Genomic DNA, 21366 nt, shown 5'->3' on the forward strand with positions numbered 1-21366 from the left:
ACCAACCTACAGTGGCCACACGGGGTGCTGCTACCTCCCCTGCTGCCGTGACTACGGCCAGTGCTACCGCTCTGAACACCATCTGGCTTTGCTATCAGAGCTATTTCACAGATGGGCAGGTGCCTTGGAAAAACTAAGGGAATTTGAAAGCAGTTGTGCCCAGTTGTGGACAACCCTTTGTCCAGACTCCTTTCTGCAGGAAAATACGAAGGAGGTCTCTCGCAGGAATTCGCTACTTAGTATACTAGATAACAAAGCTCTGTCCTCAAATCTACAAGGCTTTTTGGGTATTTTCTATGACAAAACTATGCTTCTAGCTTGGATAGTCTGATTTAACAGCTTAGGCTAAATTAATCAATTTTAATAATTAATTCAAATAATATTTTCCCCCAAATTGATGATCCTGTTACAGCTAAGACCTGTAACAAAAGACATCATTAGGTTTTTTTTTCCTATTGTCTCCTTTAAAAATAAACTGAATCTTAACTAATGCATAAATTAGCTATTTTCAAAGGCAAGGGTGGGTAAAACATTTCCTATTTTAAACTCTCTTTGATGAGCTATACTCAGTCTCTATTTCAGCAGACTTGATTGATAATTTATCCACATTTCCTGACTGACTTCTGAAGAGGCCTACTTAGGGAAAAAAAAAAAAAACCTTTCCATTTTGGTTTTCATACAGGGACTGAATGGAAAAGAACATGTACTTCACTTTTTACCTAACAGTTAAATTTCAGGCAGCTGGTGAGTCCTACTGGCACGACTGCTTAACCTTTTTCTTGTCTAATAAGACAGTGATCAGGGACCACAGGACTAATACATTTTGGGGTTCTGTGGATCTTAAAGTGACAATCTACAGTTCTAATGCTCTGTTTGTATATAGAGCTCCTACTCAGGAGTTTGACACATTTAGAGCATCCCTTCAGAGTAAACAGGGAGTAAACAAAATTATCCCCATTGGGTAGCTGGAGAAAACAGTCCCTAAGGAGTTAAGTGATTCGCTGAAGGTCACTCATTCTTAGGTGTAGACATCTTTCCTCTGAAATTTTGGTTGTTTTTACTGGGAAATAGAAACTTTTATTTATGCTAGCTGTCTGTCCCCAAGGGAATTTCTGCATTTTTGCTTGAAAGGTCCTGACCAAAAGAATGGATGCACAAACATCTGGATTTCCAAAAACTGTCCCTGTCATTAAAATGTTTTCTTTCCCTCATGTAGACTCTCTGGCTCCCAGCCCAGAGCTGCTGAATCAGAATCTGCACTTTAGCAAGCTCCCAGTTGACCGACCGTGTGCACGTTAAGGTTGGAGCAGCCCTGCTCGAGAGGGCAGCCTGGTTTTCAGACTGAATGAACGCTCTAACCTATGACTCTGTCCTCCATCTACTGATGTGCAAGAAAATGGACTTGAGCTGTTTCAGGATTTGGGCCCTGCCTTCCTGCCCCCCACGTCCCTGCACACCCCACTCCTCTATGTTACCTAGGTCAGTGACAGTGTCCCTGCTCTGGGACAGCTGCAGCTCCTCAGCCTCAGACTCTGAGTCCTGCCGTGATAACTTGCTGCTTTTTAAGCTGCCGACCCGGCGAATGCTGGACAAGGAACCCCCCTTCTTCACCTGGAAACTGCGGGTTCCTTTAATCTGGAGCAGGCGGGAACCTCCTATCCTGATCTTCCTGCTGGGAACTGTATTAAAAGAATAAAATAGGGCTTTTTCCCCCTTAGTTCTCCCCAGCCAGTGTTAGATCCAAGCTCTCCCCAACTTGTCCCTGAACAGCCTCCTCTCTGTTGGCCGGGAAGAGCAGCATGTCTGGACAAGGAGCTTCTCCCAAGCCCCCTGTCAGGCAGCTTTGTTAGGTGGGCAGGAGGCTGGGTCCACCAGGAAGGGCTGGTGCAGCTTCTCTCTCGGACACATAGCTCATCGGTGCTGGGAACACCTGCTCTCTCTCTGGCCCAGGGTTCACAAGCATGAGCGCACCCCGCCGCAGCATCCTCCACGACTGTTAGTACGTTCACACAGCATCACTGCTTGAATCAGTAGGACCACAAACCACTTGTTTTTGTCTTTCTTTTGAAATGGAACTTACAGACTCATGTGAGTTATGGAAACCCCTTCATTTAGGAATACCTCGTTAAGAAATAAAAACAAGTTCTCTCTCCAAGAGTCAGCAGTGGGCTCCACTCAGTTTCTTAGCCAAGGCACTATAAAGGATCTGTTTTCAGTGGGGTGCTTTGGGTGAACCTGAGTGTGAAATGGTTCCATTTTCAATGCACCTAGTGATTTCATAGCATCCTCCTCTCAGTCAATAGGTTGGGTGAGATATGAGTCCAAAAGCTGCAACACTCTGAGCCAACCTTACAGTCTACGTGTACCAAGAAGAGCATGCATTATTCATCTTTAGTGTTCTGGAAGAAACAGTCATCAGTCAGGAAAACAAAAGGGTAAAAGAAACACATTCAACTCGAAACCTACTTTTTAATCAAAAGCATCCTTATTTCCCATAGTCATATACACACCTCCTTCCTCTTCTTTGAAGATTTGATAATTGTCACATATTGATTTTGCAAAAGTGAGAAAAGAAAGTTTTCAGGGCTTAAAGTGATGATCAGGAAGGGGCCATTTCTTAAGACAGGAACAAGATTTTTTACTAATGATTTAAGGCATAGCTATTAATATTTTTAAAAGTCCCAATCAGGGAGATTGCATTTTAGCCTAAAGTTTCTTACTCACAGGGTAGTTAGTATGTGACTGTGACAGAACTTGCATTGCTCCATAAAATGTTAATTAAGTATGGATTTTAGTGCCACATAAAGAAGCCTGGAAGAATTCCTATTGAATAATGTGAAATGTTTCATCTCTGACCTATTCTTGCGATTGGGAAAGATGGAAATATCACCACTCGGCTGGCAAAGGCCTCATGGAGCTCCCTGAACACATCTGGATAGAATTTCACATTTGGATAGAAATTCTTGCAGCAGAGTTGGATACACTCCACAAGGACTATAGACCAGAGTGCTCTGTGTTAATTATAGCACAAAACTCAACCACTGTATTTTTCAGGCTTCACTGTATTATTTCTAGGTTTAATTGAGACTTTGTGACCTACCTGAAATGTATTTGAAACTTAAGAATATACTTATCATTTTTAATAACTATTAATCTAATCTCATCTCAAAGTAGATTGGGAAGTAGAGAAAAACATTAAAGAAATAAGTTTTAAAACTTTCTTACAGAGGCACACTTGGCATTCTTTGCCTGATTTCATGATCTTTTTTCATCCTACAAATATGGCAAGATAACCCCAAATTAATAGGATCTGAAACAAATTTAATTTTGAGAACCCCTTCTACCACCAAAGATAATGGGAGACATCCTACAGCACTGAAAAATTAATGTTCAGAATTACAGCACTGGTTATTTACAAAGGATACAGAAGTTAGAATTCAGATTTGGCATAGTACATGAGAGACATCAGTTGAGATTGTACACCATCGAGTTTTAGCCTTTGTTTCCATGACAACGAGAACTGGTATGAAAGTGAAACAAATTCATCCAGATTGGATAAAACATCCCTTTTCCCTTTTCTCTCAGTATATCCACAGTATATTCATTAGCAAGTCTTGCTGGTGCCACACTTTAAAATATCATTGGATTTTGAAAGCTGCATCACCTATCCCCTGGACTAATATAACTATGAAACTCCCTCTTACCCTCACTCCTGCAGTTCGACTCATCTTTCAAATACATAAATTATAAATACAAATATTATATCACTTTTCTAGTCAAAGCCTGCTAACAACTCTCAGACACATTTAAGATAGAATTACATTTCTAACCACATTTATAGGCCCTACTTATTTGCTCTTTGCCTGACCCCGTCTCCTATCACTTTTCCTCCAACTCATTCTGTTGCAGCCATGTTGACCTTTTGCCCTCTTCACTTGCTCCAAGTTCATTCCTACATCAGAGCCTTGTTCTCACTGTTGTCTCTGTTTGCGTTTTGTATGCCCTTTGTATGACTGGCTCCTTCACATCATACAGGTCTCAGACCAATTTCACTTATGGGGCCCATCTGACTACAATCCCTCCCACTCCAGGTCACTACTAATTCTCTGACTCTAATTTGTTTTCCTTCATACTACATATATCTAATTGAAATTAATGTTATTCACTATTACATTATTAACTACTAGCTAAGATAAACTAAAATATATGTGGGAAATTTTCCCTGTTCACCGCTGTATTCTAGGAAACTGTAACAGTGCCCAGTATACACTAGTGTTCAATAGATGACTGCTGAATGATCAGACATGTCTTGGGGTCTGTATTTTAGAATGCCAATCTTAGTTTGTATTTGGAATATGGATAAAATGATTGAACAGAACTTGCTTGGAGATTTTAGGCAGACGTTTTTAGTTCTAAGGATTATTTCATGTTAGTTTTCCTTTGTAGGATCCAAATTGTCCTCAGGCTGTTTATTTCAAGAACTGGCATTTTTAGATGTTATACAAACAGATGGTATGAAATTTTAAATACAATTTTAATAGTTTACATTAGCAGGGTCCCTGCAGTCCCCCTTTTCACATCCGCTTTGGCAGCTGGTATCAGCTTGTGAAAAGGGTTAAGGAATATTTAGGAATCTTTGGGAAGGTTTTTGCCAACTGGTAAAGGACATTTTATGAATATGTTCTCTTTTTATTCATAGTTTCAGTTTCCTGTTCTTCATTTATGATACAAATTTCATACAATCACATAGCCATTCTATGAGGAGAAAAACTGTCTTTGTGTATTGAATATCAAAGGCAATTTACATGAACGATAATCATGAAATTAAAGTGTTCTTAAAAATTAATCTGAGGTCTTATTTTTTTAAGTGGTGTAGAATTTACTCTGCTGAAATTTAACCATGTCAGTATTAGCAATAATACTGACACAATTAGAAATAATATCTAACACAATACTTTGGGGAAAAAAAAAATCCCTGTGGGATATGTTTAAAACATGGAAGTGTATCATCATCTGCAGTTATCCTTTCAGAAGTACTAGTATCTGAAAAAGCCTTGACTTGATACTTCATACTCAGAAATTGCTAAAACTTGGCTAAATCCTTCCTGCAACATGGCTTCTATTAAACCATAAATTCAAAACAATATAATATGTTACTTGCATTTTTAAATGTCATGACAACAATATGATCTTGAAATATTAACAAGTCTTTTTTTGAGAATATATCCATTCCTCACAAAATTTTAAATATTTTTAATATGTTGTGGCTTCTCTATCTAGGGCTATTCCTTTAAGAATTATGCATTCCTTTAATTATCATTTATGGAGTCACTGTCTGCAGGACACTAGAAATTATCCCAATGCATAAAATTGTCTTTGACTCTTTTTACAAATGTGCTGATGTTCTTTCAATTGGAGTTCATCAGACAAGCATTGAGGGGCAAAGAAATTTGAGAAATAGAAAAATCAGGTAGAGAAGTTGACAATTCAAAGGAGACTTTAAAGAGCAACTTAAAACTCTGCAATCTCTAACTCATATTTAGGATTTTCTGCATAGGTTCTAATTTCTATGCTCATGTTATATAGAGATATATATATAAGGATAATTATTTATTGTGTACTTACTATGTATCTGGTACTGAGTTTATGTTTTACTTGCATTGTCTCATTTAAAGCCCTCAACATTATAATGTGGTAGGTGTTATTAATCAAATTTTACAGAGAAGAAAATTGACTTAGAAAGTAAACAGCTTGGACAAGGTCCCATAACTAGTCACTCTATTTTATTATCTTAAGGTGCACATTTTTTTACATTTGAACATATCTAAACTTGAGATTTGTCTTACAATTGATGACATCTTAGGATAACCTGTGCCAGGCAGCATTTGTGACACATTTGCTATTGCCTGTGTTCATGTGAATATCTAAAGCACTGGCAACAAAATATAAAAAATGGGTGCCAGTGTTTTTTAAGTCCAAGGAGTCAAATGATAGCTGGATGGAGGAGCCGGTAATGTGGTAAGATGCGTTTGGCAACATTCCTGAAGCAGGAACTGAAGGTGGCTAGCTTCATAAAATTGCACGCTGGCTTAAAGTAACTAACACCAATCGCTTTACTTCTCTTATAGATTTATTTAAGAAATGATGTATTACTAATATTCAGATGGCACAGAGGACATTATCACATATAAAAACACAGACATGGACAATTCTGAGTTGAAAAATGATTAAGAATTTGAACTCTGAATTGAAGATGGTTTAGAAAAACTTTAACTAGTTTACTTGGCTGCACAAGATTATATATACTGGTAATAAAAATATATGTTTAATTACATCTGAAAGTTCTCTTTCAATAAGAATGAAACATACATTAAGTGATAAGAAAGTATTGCCTACGAGCTGAATGGGGAGTATTTTTCCTTTCTTATTAGTATATAAGATAATGGTTCATCTTACAACTGATGGCATCTTAGATCCAATGGGATTTGGAGAATTTCTGAGCTGGAAATAGAACCCAAGCCTCTCTGATTGCAGAGTCCAACCTCTAACCAGTGTGACTGCCTACCTCACTGAGCAAACACAGTGCTGTACAGAGCCAAAAATTCTGGACTTCTTTTAGTGCACAATTCTCCCATTTAGACCCCAGACCAAATGCCCTACAAGAAACCCTGAAAGATGAATTAATTTTTGCTTTTCCATACCTTTCTTCTCCTCAACACCTGCATCTGATTTGAGGGTGTGGCTACTACTGTGAAGGGAATCTTTTGAGTCTTCATTTTCATCCAGGACCCCAGCAAAGCTGATCTTCCTCTCATATCTGTGCCGGTCTAGCTCAGGATCCAAACGAAGTCTGCAGCTTTCCAAGTCCTGAAATAGCAGTGGGGAGCACGTGAGTGCTGGCATCTCCCCAGCACTGCACTGGTCTTATGGCGAACCTCCCTCCATTTCGAATTGCACCCAGCTGCATTTAAACAGCCAAATTCCCTCTTATCTAATGCCAATTGTAGATTGTGGCCATGAAAACATTTTCCTTAATCCATAGGTTAGGGATTCAGTCCCACAGGACTATCTCCATTTCAGCCACCAACTGCAAGCCCAGATTGTTAGCTGTGCTTCTGACCAACTGGCTATAAACCGAAGGTTCCAACAACCTTGGATTTGCTAGAGTGGCTCACAAGACTCAGAGAAACACTTTGCTTACTAGATTACCAGTTTACTACACAAGGATATAATCAGTAACAGCTAGACAGAAGTAATGCCATAGGGCCAGGTATGGGGAAAGGGTGTGGCGCTTCCATTGCCTCTCCAAGGACACCCCTTTCCCCAACCTTCACGTGTTCACCAACCAGAAGCTCTCCGCACCCTGTCCTTTGGGTTTTTATGGAGGCTTCATTCCATAGGCATGACCGATTAAATCACCGGCTCCTGGCAGTTGATTCAACCTCTAGCCCCTTTCCTCTCTGTGGAGGTGACAGGGTGGGACTAAAAGTTTCAATTTTCTAATCACTTGGTTGCTTCCTCTATCGACCAGCTGGATCCTTAGGTGATTTAGAGGCAATCCAAAAGTTACCTCATTAATATAACAAAAGACACTTTGATCACGCTTCGACATTAAAGAAATTGCAAGGGTTCTAGGAGCTCTGTGCCAGAAACAAGGATGAAGACCAAATATATATTTCTTATTGTACATTACAATATCACACAACAGAAATAGAAAACAAATACAGAGATGATGTTGGAGTTAAATCTTGAGGATTAAGTAAAATTAGCTTGGCAAACAAGGAGGAAAAGGCAGTTCAGGCTTAAGGAACCTGATGTGTGAGGCCAGAAGCTCAAAACAGGATCATACACCGGGGGAATTTCTCACTCACTTCTAGGAAGACTTCAGTATAACAGCGGATCCATCACTATCTGCTTATGAGCAGAATGATCCCACACACTAAAGTAAACCTTGCGGAGTGTAAATATTTAGTAGTTTGTTTGACCTGTGAGGCCCCAAGTTGAACATTTGAACTGTTCTGTGAATGGAGTCTTCCTCATGCTGAAGATCATATTTAATCATTAACCTCTAAAACACTTTCAGACCTGGTAAGTGAAAAATATATAAAATGCTAACTTTATTTTTATACAGCATTTTTCCTAATTATGACGTAGTAAGCCCTCAGATTCGAATAGCATGGGAAACAAAAAATAGTTTGAAAAACTCAGTTTGCACTAAGATGAAAATCTTATGCTTTTAATTGTTGCTAATAAATGAAACTTTAGACTCTACATATTGTTTCTTCTTTTCCCTTTGAATTAAGAACAGAAGTTATGCTTTGGTATTCAGAAAATTATATCACATCTAGAAAAATAAGGAACTACATGGAGTCTATTTAACATTGTCAAAAAATATTCTAGGAATATAATTGCTTCTCTGAAATTAATCCCTTTTAGGAAAAAAAATAACCAACTACTTTCTATTTTGGTAGCCACATTTAATTAGACTCATTTCTTAGTTGGGACAAAAAGTAATACAAAACAAATCTGGTTCTCAAAAGTAATCTCTTTCATCTTCCACTTTTATCTACTTGCCAAAATCCCACTTATCTTTCAAAGCTACATTCAAATGTGAACTCTTCCAGGAAGGTTCTTCAGATTTTTCCAGTCCCTTATTTGGCCAGCCCTGGCCCTCTGCTCCTTTCTTAAGTGTGGTGTTTATGCATTGGTTTTCCTGTTATAATATATTCATCTCTGGGTCACGCCCTCTCCCATGTCTGGAACCATCGCACCACCTTGCTCAGTCTTTCTCTCAAATATTCATCAGCCTAGTCTTCATATATGTGAACTGTGTTTTGCTTCAGATTTTTTTAACTTTAGGAACATTTGGAATCCAGCAGTATATTCTTTATAAACTGATTGTTAAATCCTGTTGGTACAGTTTCTAGCACAATCTTATACAAAAGCATCCAATATGTTGTTTTCCCTAATGAGGGAATATAGACGTCTGGAGACTGCCTCACTGTCTTTATTATTATGGATTCATATCATCATCAGATGAGAAATAACTTCTTTTAATTCCATGTTGCTTGGTCATCGGTTATTGGTTTTACTAATTCAACTGGGAAACATCTGAATAGACCGGCAGTTTTATAAACAAAATTCTGTAAAAAAAATTTCTTTGTTGTTCTCAGGTTTGGAAGTTAATATTTAGAGAAAAATTTGATTATTATGCTTTTCAGATGATGAATCTTGTAAAAAATGCTTTTTCCATTTTTAAATATTATTTGTATGGTTTACAAAAAGAGTGAATAAAAATGCTATCAGAAGTTATTTTTTGGGGGGGAGTATACTAAGTTGCATCTAGGGATCTCTGTGGGAAAAATTTGTTAAGTCAGTAAAAATACATTTTTAGCAACATTTTAAAATCTTTTGATATCATTTTTCCTTTTACCTCTGTTCCCCACCAATGAGTGGCCTCCTGGGATTTCTTGACCCTATCAAATTAACTTTTATTTTAATTACTGTACTTCAGATATTTTTGCATTCTCTTCTACACTTGGAATATAACTAGGATTTTTTCAAACAAATATTTCATAGGGAAATATCTTTTATTTGGAAACGGCCTTATGACATTTCTACCAGAAAGACTTTTAGTTGGTGGAAAGTTTCTGTTCCTAATTTTCTCCCATCTTCCAGCCTCAGATCCCAGAATATTTTTAATTTGAAGTGATTATTTTACTACCTTCTACTTTTATTATTCTATACATTAGAATAACTTTTTTCTACTGCTATTAAAAATGTTCCTGAATAAATAAAACATTCCAAAGGTCTATAAATACCCTTGTAGCCAGTGTCTTGTTAAAATTTTAAAGTATTTCATCTTGGTGGTATTTATGCTGAGTCTGTTACAGTCACTATTGAGTACAATTTCTTAAAAAACAACGTCAAGTGTTTATAGCTTCTGTGTTGGTAAAATAGTTTTATGATACTATTTTTTCTACAATAGTTTAAAATGTGACTTGAGTTTTCTTTACCATCAAATACGGTTAGATATATTAAACATGAGAAAAAAGTCTTTCCCATTTATTTTATAAAGGTCACATCTCAACACAAAATATATATCTACACTTGACAATGAAAATCCTAGTGTAATGAATAAAAGATTTCTGAGACCTAGTGAAAGGCAGTGTAGCAGTGAAAAAGTTCCTCTTATTGAATAAATGATTGCAGGTTCTGTTTTTGCTTAATTTCTTGGCATTTCCTACTAGTCTACTAGGTGGTTATACAGGAATTTTTTAAAGATTTGATTAATTTTTTTAAAAAATGAAATTTGTTACAATAATAAGGAACATTAAACTAAAGCTTCATAGTGTTGAAAGGAAGAACAAAAATAACCGTCAAATGTTAAGGTTCCTATTTTTAAAAATCATAATGGGCCAAAATGGTGACCATTGAAAATCTGAACACTTAAAAGTAGGTATGTTTCTGTGCTTTTATCAAGGCTTTAGTACAATTAGAATGTTACAGGTTAACACTGACAGAGGCCTACAGATCAGACATTTTCTCATACTTAACTTTAAACTAAACCCATCTGGAAGTGGTGGTTTTGATTTGGTTTTATACAGTAGTCTCAATATAATACTGAAGGTGACAATTCAGAAAAATAAAGGCCCAGGATAACATGAAATTAAATAAAGGTAGAAGGAAGAACTCCCCTTTCCAATATTTAAATGGTATAGTTTCACAGTCCAAATGTGGATATGTTTCTCTTGAAAACATATTTTACCTATAAGTATTTCCATTTTATGTTTTAGAGTGTGAGGAAATGGGCTGTCCAGACATGGGAAAACTGGAGTTAGAGAGGCACTTCTCAGGAATACCAGAGCACTGATTCTTCTGTTCCCCCAGGACGGGGGTTCGGCCTTCTTCACAGAGAGTTTGGTTAAAAAAAGCAAGAGAGCTGGTGGATTGTAAAATTCACCTAAATGGAGGCATGTAGATTGTTGGTATGACAATTTTTCTGGAAGAGCAGTGTAAGTCTTGTGTCAGGTGGAAAAAAAAAAAAGAATTTCTCTGGTTCCTCAGCTCTGGCTGTGATGAAGAACCACTGGAAACTCTGTGCCCCCTGGAGAACTAAGGGCCAAGGAAAATGGGCTCTAAGGTGTGCCCCTGTCCCACACGCTCTGCGAAGACCCCTGGCTCTTGTTAGAATTTGTATCCTAAGTTACACAAATCAGGCCCTGATGATACAGGGGTGTGTGTATGTGTGTGTGTGCGCCTGTGTGTGTGTGTGTGTGTTTCTGTGTACGTGTGCGCGTGAGAACATGTGATTTTTTCCTGCCCACCTGCATCCATAGGAAATGCTGCAGGGCTAAAACACATGTTTGGAGATATTTACATGCTAAACACATAAGTCTTTTCACCTATAACTGAAATGAGAAAACTCATTGGAAGCACATTTCTACGTGGATTTATGAGTAGTTATTATGAAGAAAAAAATCTGTCAGTGATTTCTGGAGAATGCTGGCCATAAAACTCCTTATAGTTTGTGAAGCAAAAACACCTAGAGGTTCTTAGACATTCTTAGGATAACTAACTGACAATGATTGATCCAGCATTTTACCCAGTGGTGCTATCTTTAGAGATTTCAAGGTCAATTATAGATTTTTTTTTAATAGAGAAAAGAGATCTTTCTTTTTATATATGAAAATCCCTTGGTTGAATTTTTAAACTCTATGATACATTTGGCCATTGGAGATTTGAGGAAATTGTGAATCCTCAAAACCTGGCCACGTGGCTAGACTCTCCAATTAGGCTGATCATCAATATGTTTTGCTTACCACCAGAGGCTCAGTGCGTGGTCTGGGCAGGCAAGAAAAGGTCTCTCGCAGGAAGGTGGTAATCTCCAGGAGAAGCTGGCATGCTGCCATCTTCAATGCAAAGGGGCAGCCACATTTGGAGGGGTTCACAGTGCCTATAGAATGAAAGAGTTCTTTTATAAGTAAATAAACCAATAAAACATAGAGAGAGGCACGGTTTGATGGACATAGCTACACATGTATAAAATCAAATTGCATATGAGAATGTTACCTCCACATGTCCAAAATGAAATTGCATATGAGGATGTTACCTATGCATGTTTAATTTACCTGGTCCCTTTAGCATAATCTATGCATTACCACACCCCTCTGTTTCCCTCTTTTGCAATTCTATAAGGAATGCCTCAGTATTAAAATGTCAGTCATTAAGAACTAAATTGTTCTCCTCAAGGCATCAGAGAGTAACAAAATGCAGCTCCACTAAACTGGAAAGCCTTTTAATGAAAACAGAAATAGAAACCAGCCTTGCCAGATTTTCACATTGCTGGTCAATCAGATTTAGACAAGGAACAGGGCTGTCAACTAGATTTGGAACTACTAGATTTGGTACTTCCTTGATCACCTATATAATACACCCTATACAAGTTAGCCTGTCGTATTAAGGGATAGCTGTACTAGAATATGCAGATATGCTCCTTTGCTTTGAAGAAGACCAGTCTTTGAATGAGTTGCATCTACCATAGACCAACCAATGGGTTTTGCTCTAAAGGGAGATGATGGCCAAGGTGACACTATAGAGACTTTTTAAATCCTCACAATTAGTTCTGAGATACATGACATCCCAAATCATGGAGAAACATATTGATTACTTATCAGTGTTCAGAAAACAAAACCAAAGTCATGCCTCTCATAAAAGAAAGAAAACAGTTATCTATTTCCAATGAATCAAGTTACCAAGCAATCACTGTATCACTGCATATTAACATTCCTAAAAACATTTCTAAAATGTTTCCTCTGTATTGGCTTCCTTAACTGAATATAATAAATAATTCGTGGTTTATATCGATAGTGGGTGGAAATGATAGTCCTTCTGAAGATATCTGCCTATTGCTCCCTGATGAAAATCATTATGTTTTCTACAGAGGTAATATGTGGCTGAGGATACTGCCACTTATTAAGAATGGAAAACATTAATTCCTCAAGAATTTCCAGACTGATAATTTGCTTACACCATGATTATTTTTTAAATGCAAAGTGAGCTATGTATTGACTTGAAAGGAGAACTAAAAAGCAGACATTCCAATCTTATACTCAGTGAAGGCTATATGACTCTAGAAATTGCCTAGGTGTGCAAATGTTTTTAAAAAATAATTGAATACTAGATATTCAGTATAAACTTCTAGAGGTGTCCTTTTAATCCTGAGGTTATCATTTAGATACTTCTTGTCAGTCCTTGGTCTTAGTCCAGGATCTCTCATTACTATCATCTGAAATATTCTGTTACAAGGATTGAGTTATACATAATCTCACCAAAAAGCTAACATAGCAGGCATACCATATTGGCCAATGATATTTATGTGGTCTCATGGAGATGTGAGACCATTCTGGTCTACGAAGATACATCCATCTAATGTTGCTTTGTCTCCTCTCTGTTCTAAAGGACCCCAGGAGATCGAGAGCAGTTTGGGAATTCTTCTGACAGGCACTCATTAGGTTCTGGGATTGCTGGATAATCCTCAACTCTTCCTATAAATCAGACCCAATTCTATGAGTCATTCTAGGATAGCTGAGACTCCTGTGAACTTGAGGGAATCTTTGGGGCCAACTTTCATCATTAGATTAAAAAGGCTAATGTCAGAATTTGGTGTTTTGTCAATAGCCAAGTCAAAAAGATTTTCTCTGACACGATAAGGGCTGAGAAAAACCAAAAAATGAAAAAATGCAAAAAAAAAAGTATTGGTATGAAAGTGGAAAAAAACCAATACATTTTCTTTGATTATTATTTAATTCTGTTCAATATTACACTCTAGACATCCTTTTACATTTCATGCTTATAAGGATGAAGTAGGTTTGGCATCACTTAACTAAGGACAATCCTTAAGACATAATCAGGGTCTTAGTTTCAAACCATTAAAGAAGGGTAAAAGGAAGAGGTCTCACTGTCTTCCTCAGATAATGATACTAATTTTATAACCATGTTGGAATTTGATGCTCCACAAAAGGCAGTGGTACACATACACACAAGTTTGTATGGTACAGAACACACATATGCACAGAATGGTTTTGAGAAGGATGCCCAGGAATCTCCTTGTCTCTATTCTTCTATGATGGGGCTCAATTATAATTCTAATAAGTAAGTATAGTACATCAGACATTCACAGTTTTAACAACTGAATCTTAATATTTCAATTCCATGTTAAATACTGTAATATTCTCTGATTAAATATTTCAATATTTTAGTGATTTGGGAAGCTTTTCATTCAATTTTATTTGCTCTTTTTAATCTCTAAGAGCAACAATAAAACACAAAAACCTGACCAAACCTCTTCCGGGACAGTAATTTCTCATAACTATGTTTTCTCAGAGAGACCTAAAACTAATCTTTGCATAATATTAAGAGTCAGAGACTACAACACAATGGATGTTCCATATTGCCTGCAATTCTTTGCTCCCGTCTACAGTCTTCTCTTTCTGGTCCTTGCTCTCTCCTTGTGTGGCTTTATGCACATGCTTCACATCCATGCACAGGGAATAGGGGAGAAGGTGCAGTGGGGAGACATGGGAAGGTGGTAAGAATATGAAAGAGGAAAGAGAAATATTACGTGCTCCTAAAGCAGAGGTTCTTACAAGCAGGGGTTCTTGTAGTAAAGGGAGTCTCCTTACTGTCATCTAAAAAGTCTTCCTCCTCATCCTCCTTTCTCAGTCTCCTCTTGGTCTCCTCATCATAAATGAGACCCAGCAGGTTGGCTGGGCTCTCACTCTCCCCATGGCACAGCTCATTCAATCGGACGCCAATTGCCTACCGTGGGAAGAGAAAGAATGAAACAGCACAAGGCATGTCAGACTGTAAAATAGGCTCTCACATTACAGAGGTCATAAGCCACCAATTAATGGGAATCATTTCCAGGATAAGCCTCCCTTGTATGCCACAGTGTTGTCACCACCACGTTCCCTAACGTGGAAACCCCGAGAGGGAAGGCGCTGATGCTGTCTCCAAGGTCAGTTAGTCTGAAGACTTGCGGGAGCTGGAATGGTATTTTTTTATTCTCATACAAATTTTTTTCTGAAAATATTTTCATTCACTCAAAGGTCATTTATTTTATAGGTCTCAAATAAAGGAGTATGCAGTTGTTTTTAACGAAGGATTTTGTTGCAGTAAAAAAAAAAAGTCACAGCTCCTCGGTGTTCCTGATTATGCTATTTATGAGAAAGGTACTGTCATGCTAATGAGTTTAGATTCTGGCATGGGTTCTGGTACTGCAGTTTTATTTGTATCTGTCATTATGTACACAATAAATGGCTTTCTTTGTTCCCCCCTCATGATACACTATGAATTAGAAAAAAATAGTAGCTATTCTTCTGAGAGCATACCCGACATCAACAATAGAAATACAACTTTCAGATAACTCAGCACATGGCAACATAGGCTTTTACAAGAAATTCACAAAACTAGTACTTGTTATCTATTTTTCTGAATCATCATGGACTGTTGTCTGATTTACCAACAGGAATTTTCCAAAAGAAGAGACAAAATATATTACCTCTATCTAATGCCTTTTATATTCCAATTACATACTCTATGCAACAAAAGAAGAGACACATTCTTAGGAAGGAGAGTCAAAAAGTTAAAATGAGCACTGAACTTGGAGTTTGACAGTTTTGGTACTCTGCATTAATAAGGACAAAATTTCAGCTAATTTTTTTTCTTTCTTCCTGTATCATCCTTTCCAAATATTTAGAAAAGTCAGCAAATTTTGGGCATGTAAGAAATTAGATACACTACTAGAAACTGACAAAGATATGTTCAGAACTCTTTAAATAAAAACACAAGTTGTTTGAATGTCTTGGCTATCTGAAAACAAAGAGGTCTTCTAAAACTCTAGAATTAAGGAAGGAGTAACAAAAACCACATCAATGAGTTGTCTTTTTTTTTTCTTTTTTTAAGGGGGGGAGGTAATTAGGTTTATTTATTTTTAGAGGAGGTACTGGTAAAAAAAAAAAAAACCACATCAATGAGAAAGAAAGCAGTGTAAAAAGATATTGCAGCATCCTAAAATGTTAGCTGCTTACCTGAGAAGTTTAAAGCAAACAAAACAAAACAAAAGCAAAAACCACCACCTTAACAAAAGGCCTTGTCCTGATGCTACTATTTTGAAAATCCTCTGTAAAGAAGGCGACATGAAATTCTGAGTCTGGAGTGGGGCAGTAAACTTAACAGTGAGATTCAAAGGGGAAAAAAATTTTACATTGATCCTTCCAGAATGCTGGTACTAAGCAATTGAAGTTAAACCCACAGTTTGTAAAACTTAAAAGGTTGCTCAAAAAATGAACTTTTTTGGGATAATATTAAATACCCAAGTAATAATTTAGAGCTCTGTATCTCTTCCAAGACTAGAAGAATGCCTTGGGGATATGTTTATTCCTCCTTCATTCATCAAATATTTATTAGGTAATTTGTTAGGTATTAAATAAAACATAGAGTTGAATAAATTGTATAGTACATCAGTATCTTTGTTTAATGTGCCCTGGTAGATTATAAACCCTCATAAAGAAGGATCACTGTTTGGCAATTAGGAAAGTTAGAAATGTTGGAAGACTCGCTCGAGGTTGATCAGCAACCTTGAACTGGGGTTCAAACATTGGACATCTGTCTCTGTCTTTTGCTGTTTCCCTAAACGAGCTTACAGTCTCACTGGAGAGGTAATGACGTATCAAAATAACACATTAAGTGGTGAAAGAAACTGAAAGCACTTTCTTGGTCTAGAAGAAGGAGAGATTAGATTCATTTCAGAGAATCATATAGTCTCATGACTGCAGATTTTGAAGAATCAGTGTTTGCGCTAACAGAGAAGGGGAAGAGAGGATATTCCAGATGGAGAATTCCAAAAGACCTATCTTCAGGGAAATGCACTGATGCGTCCAGACACTGACAGATAAGCCACTCGGTTGAAGCAACATTTTATGAGAGGAAATAATGTGGCTGAGGGCTTGGAAAGGTAGATTGGGACCAGATCCAACAGTCCTTGAAGTTGGACTTCACTTTGTACTCTGAAGAAGGATGGAAGGTAGCTTTTGAGTGCGGAGAACACTCATCACTCTTCTGAGAGAAACTGTACTAGCTGCTAGAAATACACAAACCATATATCCTGCTTTCAAAAATTAATGTAGTAACTTATTATTACTGAGTATCTCTTGAATGCAAAAGATTTGAGATAAATGTTCTTTAGATATATTAGCTCATTTGACCTCATCATCCATAATCATGGCGTGATTTGAGCAAAGGTTGTGGAGAGAGCACCAATGCCAGGCTAAGCAATTTGGGTTTTATCCCTATGGAAAAGGAGGGCCACTGAAGCATTATAACTGAGTTAAGAAACATAGTCTGATTTGCATTTTAGGCTAATTACTGTGACAGCAGTTTGGAGAATGAATTGGAGGGAGAAAGTCTGGAGGCTGGGAGATAAGTATGAGTGTTCTGGTTTTTGATGGCCTATGACATTGGGAGATCATTTTACTGGCAGTGTGTAGGATGGGTCAGATGAGGGGAGACTGAGGGGAGGAGACCAAATAGGGAAACACTTTAGTCACACAGATGAGAAGTAACAAAGATCTGACCTAAAGGGCATCAGTGACATGGAAGAGGAGGAATCAATAAGGGAAGGCGGTTTAGAACATGTTCAAAGGCTGTCATCTTAGATAATGGTGGTACCATCAATAAGAATAGAAAGTTCAAGATGGGTTGCAGATGGGGATGTGTTTAAATGGAGAGAAGGATTTTATTTTGCTTCGATTCACTTCAGGACATTAAGTGAATGCCTCCAAAGTACAGTTGGCAATGCTGGTCAGAGTTCTGGGAAGTGCTTTGGATAGAGAAGTGTATGCCACTGGCATACAGGTAACAGTTGAGAATAGAGGAATAAATGTAATCCTAGTGGAAATTATACGGGAAGGAATGATGCGATCCTGAAAATGTCTGAATCTGTAGGGAGGAAAGAGACAGAGGACCAGGAAAGAAGGCAGAAGAGATAATGTCTAACTTTGTAGATTTATTTGGAAGATTAAACAAATTAAGTTTATTTGCCCCTAAAATATTTTGTTCTGTTCCTGGTACATAACAGATATTCCATAAATTGTCTCGCAAACAAATGGACAAACATAAACACAAAATTTCTTCACTTCACCCAGACTACTTTTTATAGAAGAAAATCAAAAGCTCACGTCTCCCCATTGGTAGAAGAGCTTGGCAGCATTCCACTGCAGCTTCTGGTTCCGCTTGTTGCCCACAATGGGAGATCGTCCCCTGGAGAGGCCTTTCTTGGTGATATTCACGTGATGTCCTTTCATCCACTCTGGCCAGTTGCCACGGTTGCAGCGGTGAACAAAACGGGCACATTCCAGGAAGAGTGCTGCTCTGGCGACCACAGGCGCTTCCTGAGTAGGGTTGTTAAGGAAAGAGTAACGTGGGATTAATGAACAGTAAATTGACCTTAAAGGGAATGACCATGTGCTCTTAGTTTATTTGAGTCTCCGTATTTTGATTTAGTTTGGCCGTATTTCCCAGTGTAGTGTTAGCATGGTTAAAATAGTAGTGGGAAATCTGGAAAATGAATGCAAGATGGCAAATTTGGGTGTTGAAAAATTAGACATTTTAAGTAGGTTTCTGTGTTTAGTTTCCGCCTTTTGAAGAATCTCAAGTAATTTCATGACTCTAATGCAAATTTAAGAGGCAGCTGGGATTTCTGTATGAGAGTGAAATAAATTTTAATAAGAAGGCTTTAAATGTGAAGCTTTTTTTAAACCTAAAATTAACATGATGCAAACACATATTCAATATCTAAAACTAGTATTATGTCAACCAAAGGTGTCAGTAGGGATCTTGTTCAAACAATAATCTGTTATCTAGGACCATCCACAAGCTCCAAGAAGTGCAACTCCTCCCTCATTTTTGCTAGTAAGAAAAGGAAGAGCTTATTAAATTAGATTGAGTTGTGAGAGAAAATAGAGAATAAAATAGGGCCTGAAATGGATAAATAAATAAATATGTATGTATGTATGTTGAATTAGTCTTTTCCCTCAATTTCTCATAAACAATACGCCAAATTTTGCTTTAATAGGCATGGTTTTAACTGCAAATGCTTGACAAAGAGAAAATTGCTTAATTGATAAGTGAAAAATAGACCATTTCTTCAGGAAAATAAAAACATGGCTCCATTTTGTCATGTCAAGATGTATTTGAAAAAAAATATAAGAAGCAACTTGTAGTTGATACCCAGAAACATCTACAGAATTTTTCATAAGCCAAAAAAATAATTAAAAATGGAAGAAATATAAAGTTTTCCATAGAGGGTCAACAGGTCACAAAAAATACATAATTCAAAAATTTACTTGTGCCAGTTAAAAGAATACAGAGTTACCTAAATAAACACAGGTTGCTTAGTAACCACATGTTTTCAAATTAAAATGGTTTTCATCATTGCAAGCAATAGCATTCTTAACAATGCATTGATCCATAATGTTAAAATATCGGCTAATATATAGAGAATATCAATTATGTGTCAATTAGGTACTTTTTTGCCAGTCAGTTTTTATGAATTGTAATTCTTAGTTATCATAACAATGCTGTGAAACAATATCTTCTTTTTAATATTTTTAAAAACGAGGTATAATTTTCCACTATCATATGGCTGGGAAGAAGTGGACAGGAGTCAATCTCAGATCTGTACTAGTTCCTCTTTGGTATCTACATGGTCTTAATTTATACTCATATAAACCTTGGTAAAAGATAATTTCTAGAATGCATGTAGAAAGTCATTGGGACATTAGTGTCATGTAATATTATTTTCTAAAATGCAAATATATAATCACATAATTTTCCCATTTAAAATATATTATAGGCTCAGTCATCAGTGAATAATAATACCTGACCTTTGTTATTTTGTTCATCTCTCTTTCTATTCCTGTCTCAAGTGCTCTATGGTCCAATTATGTCAAACTGGTTAGTCTCTCAAATATGGCATCTCCTACCCTTACATGTGTTGTTTCCATGACTTGCAGAGCCTTTAAGATCCTCGTCTATCTGGCAAATTTCCACTTTTAAGATTCAGTTTAGTTACCTCCTCTAAGAAGCCTTCCTTAATCCCATCCTTCTTCAGGCAGAGTTGGTTACTTCCTACTGCTGAGTGCCACAGTATCTCAGACACACTGGATTATTCAAGTAAGTTTGCCCATTAAACATTTCTCATTGTCTACAACTTAAATGAAACCATCAAGAACTCCCAAAATACATTTATTTATATAGGGACGTAATTTTACAAAGCATATGATGTCTTGCCATGACATATAAAGCTAATCTATGTGAAAAGGCAGAAGACAAGATAAACCCAATGGTGAGAATTTATCACTAATACAAGATGGACACTGATGATGAGAAACCATCATCAACTGTCCTGGTGCCAAAACTTGGTAGCAGGTCACAGGGATAGAAAGATTTTAGATTGCAAAGGATCAAATGACTTTCTGCATCAAAACTACCATTATTATGGTGCCATAACATACTGACTAAATATTTGCACTTTTTTCTTGTATTAAATATTTTACTAAACATCTCAGATATGTTAATTTGTGTCTAGAAAAGGCTGGAACATCTATGCCTAAAAATGAATGCCAGTCTGGAGGGCAAGGCTAGTGCTGTGGATTTTTTCTTAGTCTGCCACATTTGACACATTTTTAATATAAAGCAATGAGATTCATTGTCTAATTACAGGAAGACAGAAACAACATAGAGTAGCATCATGTTATGAACCCTGGCTCCTTCACAATGAACAAGGGTAAAACTTCTAACTCAAATCTATGGGGAAGATAGGTCTTTTTTTTTTTTTTTATAATTGCCCTTAACTATTAGATGGCACTGAGAGGACTAATAGAAGATGAGTGAAAAGTCCAAATTGTGCTATGTGGGGTTTCCTATGTAGATTGGCTAGCCTTCTTTAGAAAATACGTTTTTATTTGTTTAGGAAACTCAAGGCATTTTGAATGAAAAGCAATTTCGATTCTCTGCTCTCAAAAACTTCCTATGATAAAACCCAAATATTATCCTACTGGCCCTAAGAAATCCTAACATAAGTTAGGAAATGGTATTGAGATCAATATGAAAATAATTCCCATTAATTACCTATACAGCACAACATTAAAGGGAGGGTGGGTTATTATTTGATAAATTTGATCCATATAAATTGCCAAATCTAGTAACTTTTGGAAATATCACTGTCCAAATTAAGAGACAATGACATAGAGTAACTCAAATGTTGCCTTTTTATTATAAGGCTCATGAACCTGGTAGATGAAA

General features: G+C 36.9%; 1 protein-coding gene across 12 annotated transcripts in view; it reads right to left on the minus strand.

The window, feature by feature from the left end:
* UNC80 (unc-80 homolog, NALCN channel complex subunit) overlaps positions 1–21366 on the minus strand; it is a 190352-nt gene that overhangs the window by 91322 nt on the left and 77664 nt on the right. For 7 of the 12 annotated variants that reach the window (XM_072961360.1, XM_072961355.1, XM_072961354.1 and 4 more), the window contains 5 exons: positions 18240–18452; positions 14649–14820; positions 11823–11956; positions 6702–6867; positions 1476–1679 (listed from right to left, as the gene is read on the minus strand). In XM_072961360.1, coding sequence (XP_072817461.1) covers positions 1476–1679; positions 6702–6867; positions 11823–11956; positions 14649–14820; positions 18240–18452 — 889 coding nt within the window. The remainder of the gene's footprint in view (positions 1–1475; positions 1680–6701; positions 6868–11822; positions 11957–14648; positions 14821–18239; positions 18453–21366) is intronic. The other 5 variants (XM_072961363.1, XM_072961356.1, XM_072961364.1 and 2 more) reach the window with 3 other exon arrangements.

This window comes from Vicugna pacos, chromosome 5, assembly GCF_048564905.1.
Source record: "Vicugna pacos chromosome 5, VicPac4, whole genome shotgun sequence".
NCBI lineage: Eukaryota > Metazoa > Chordata > Mammalia > Artiodactyla > Camelidae > Vicugna > Vicugna pacos.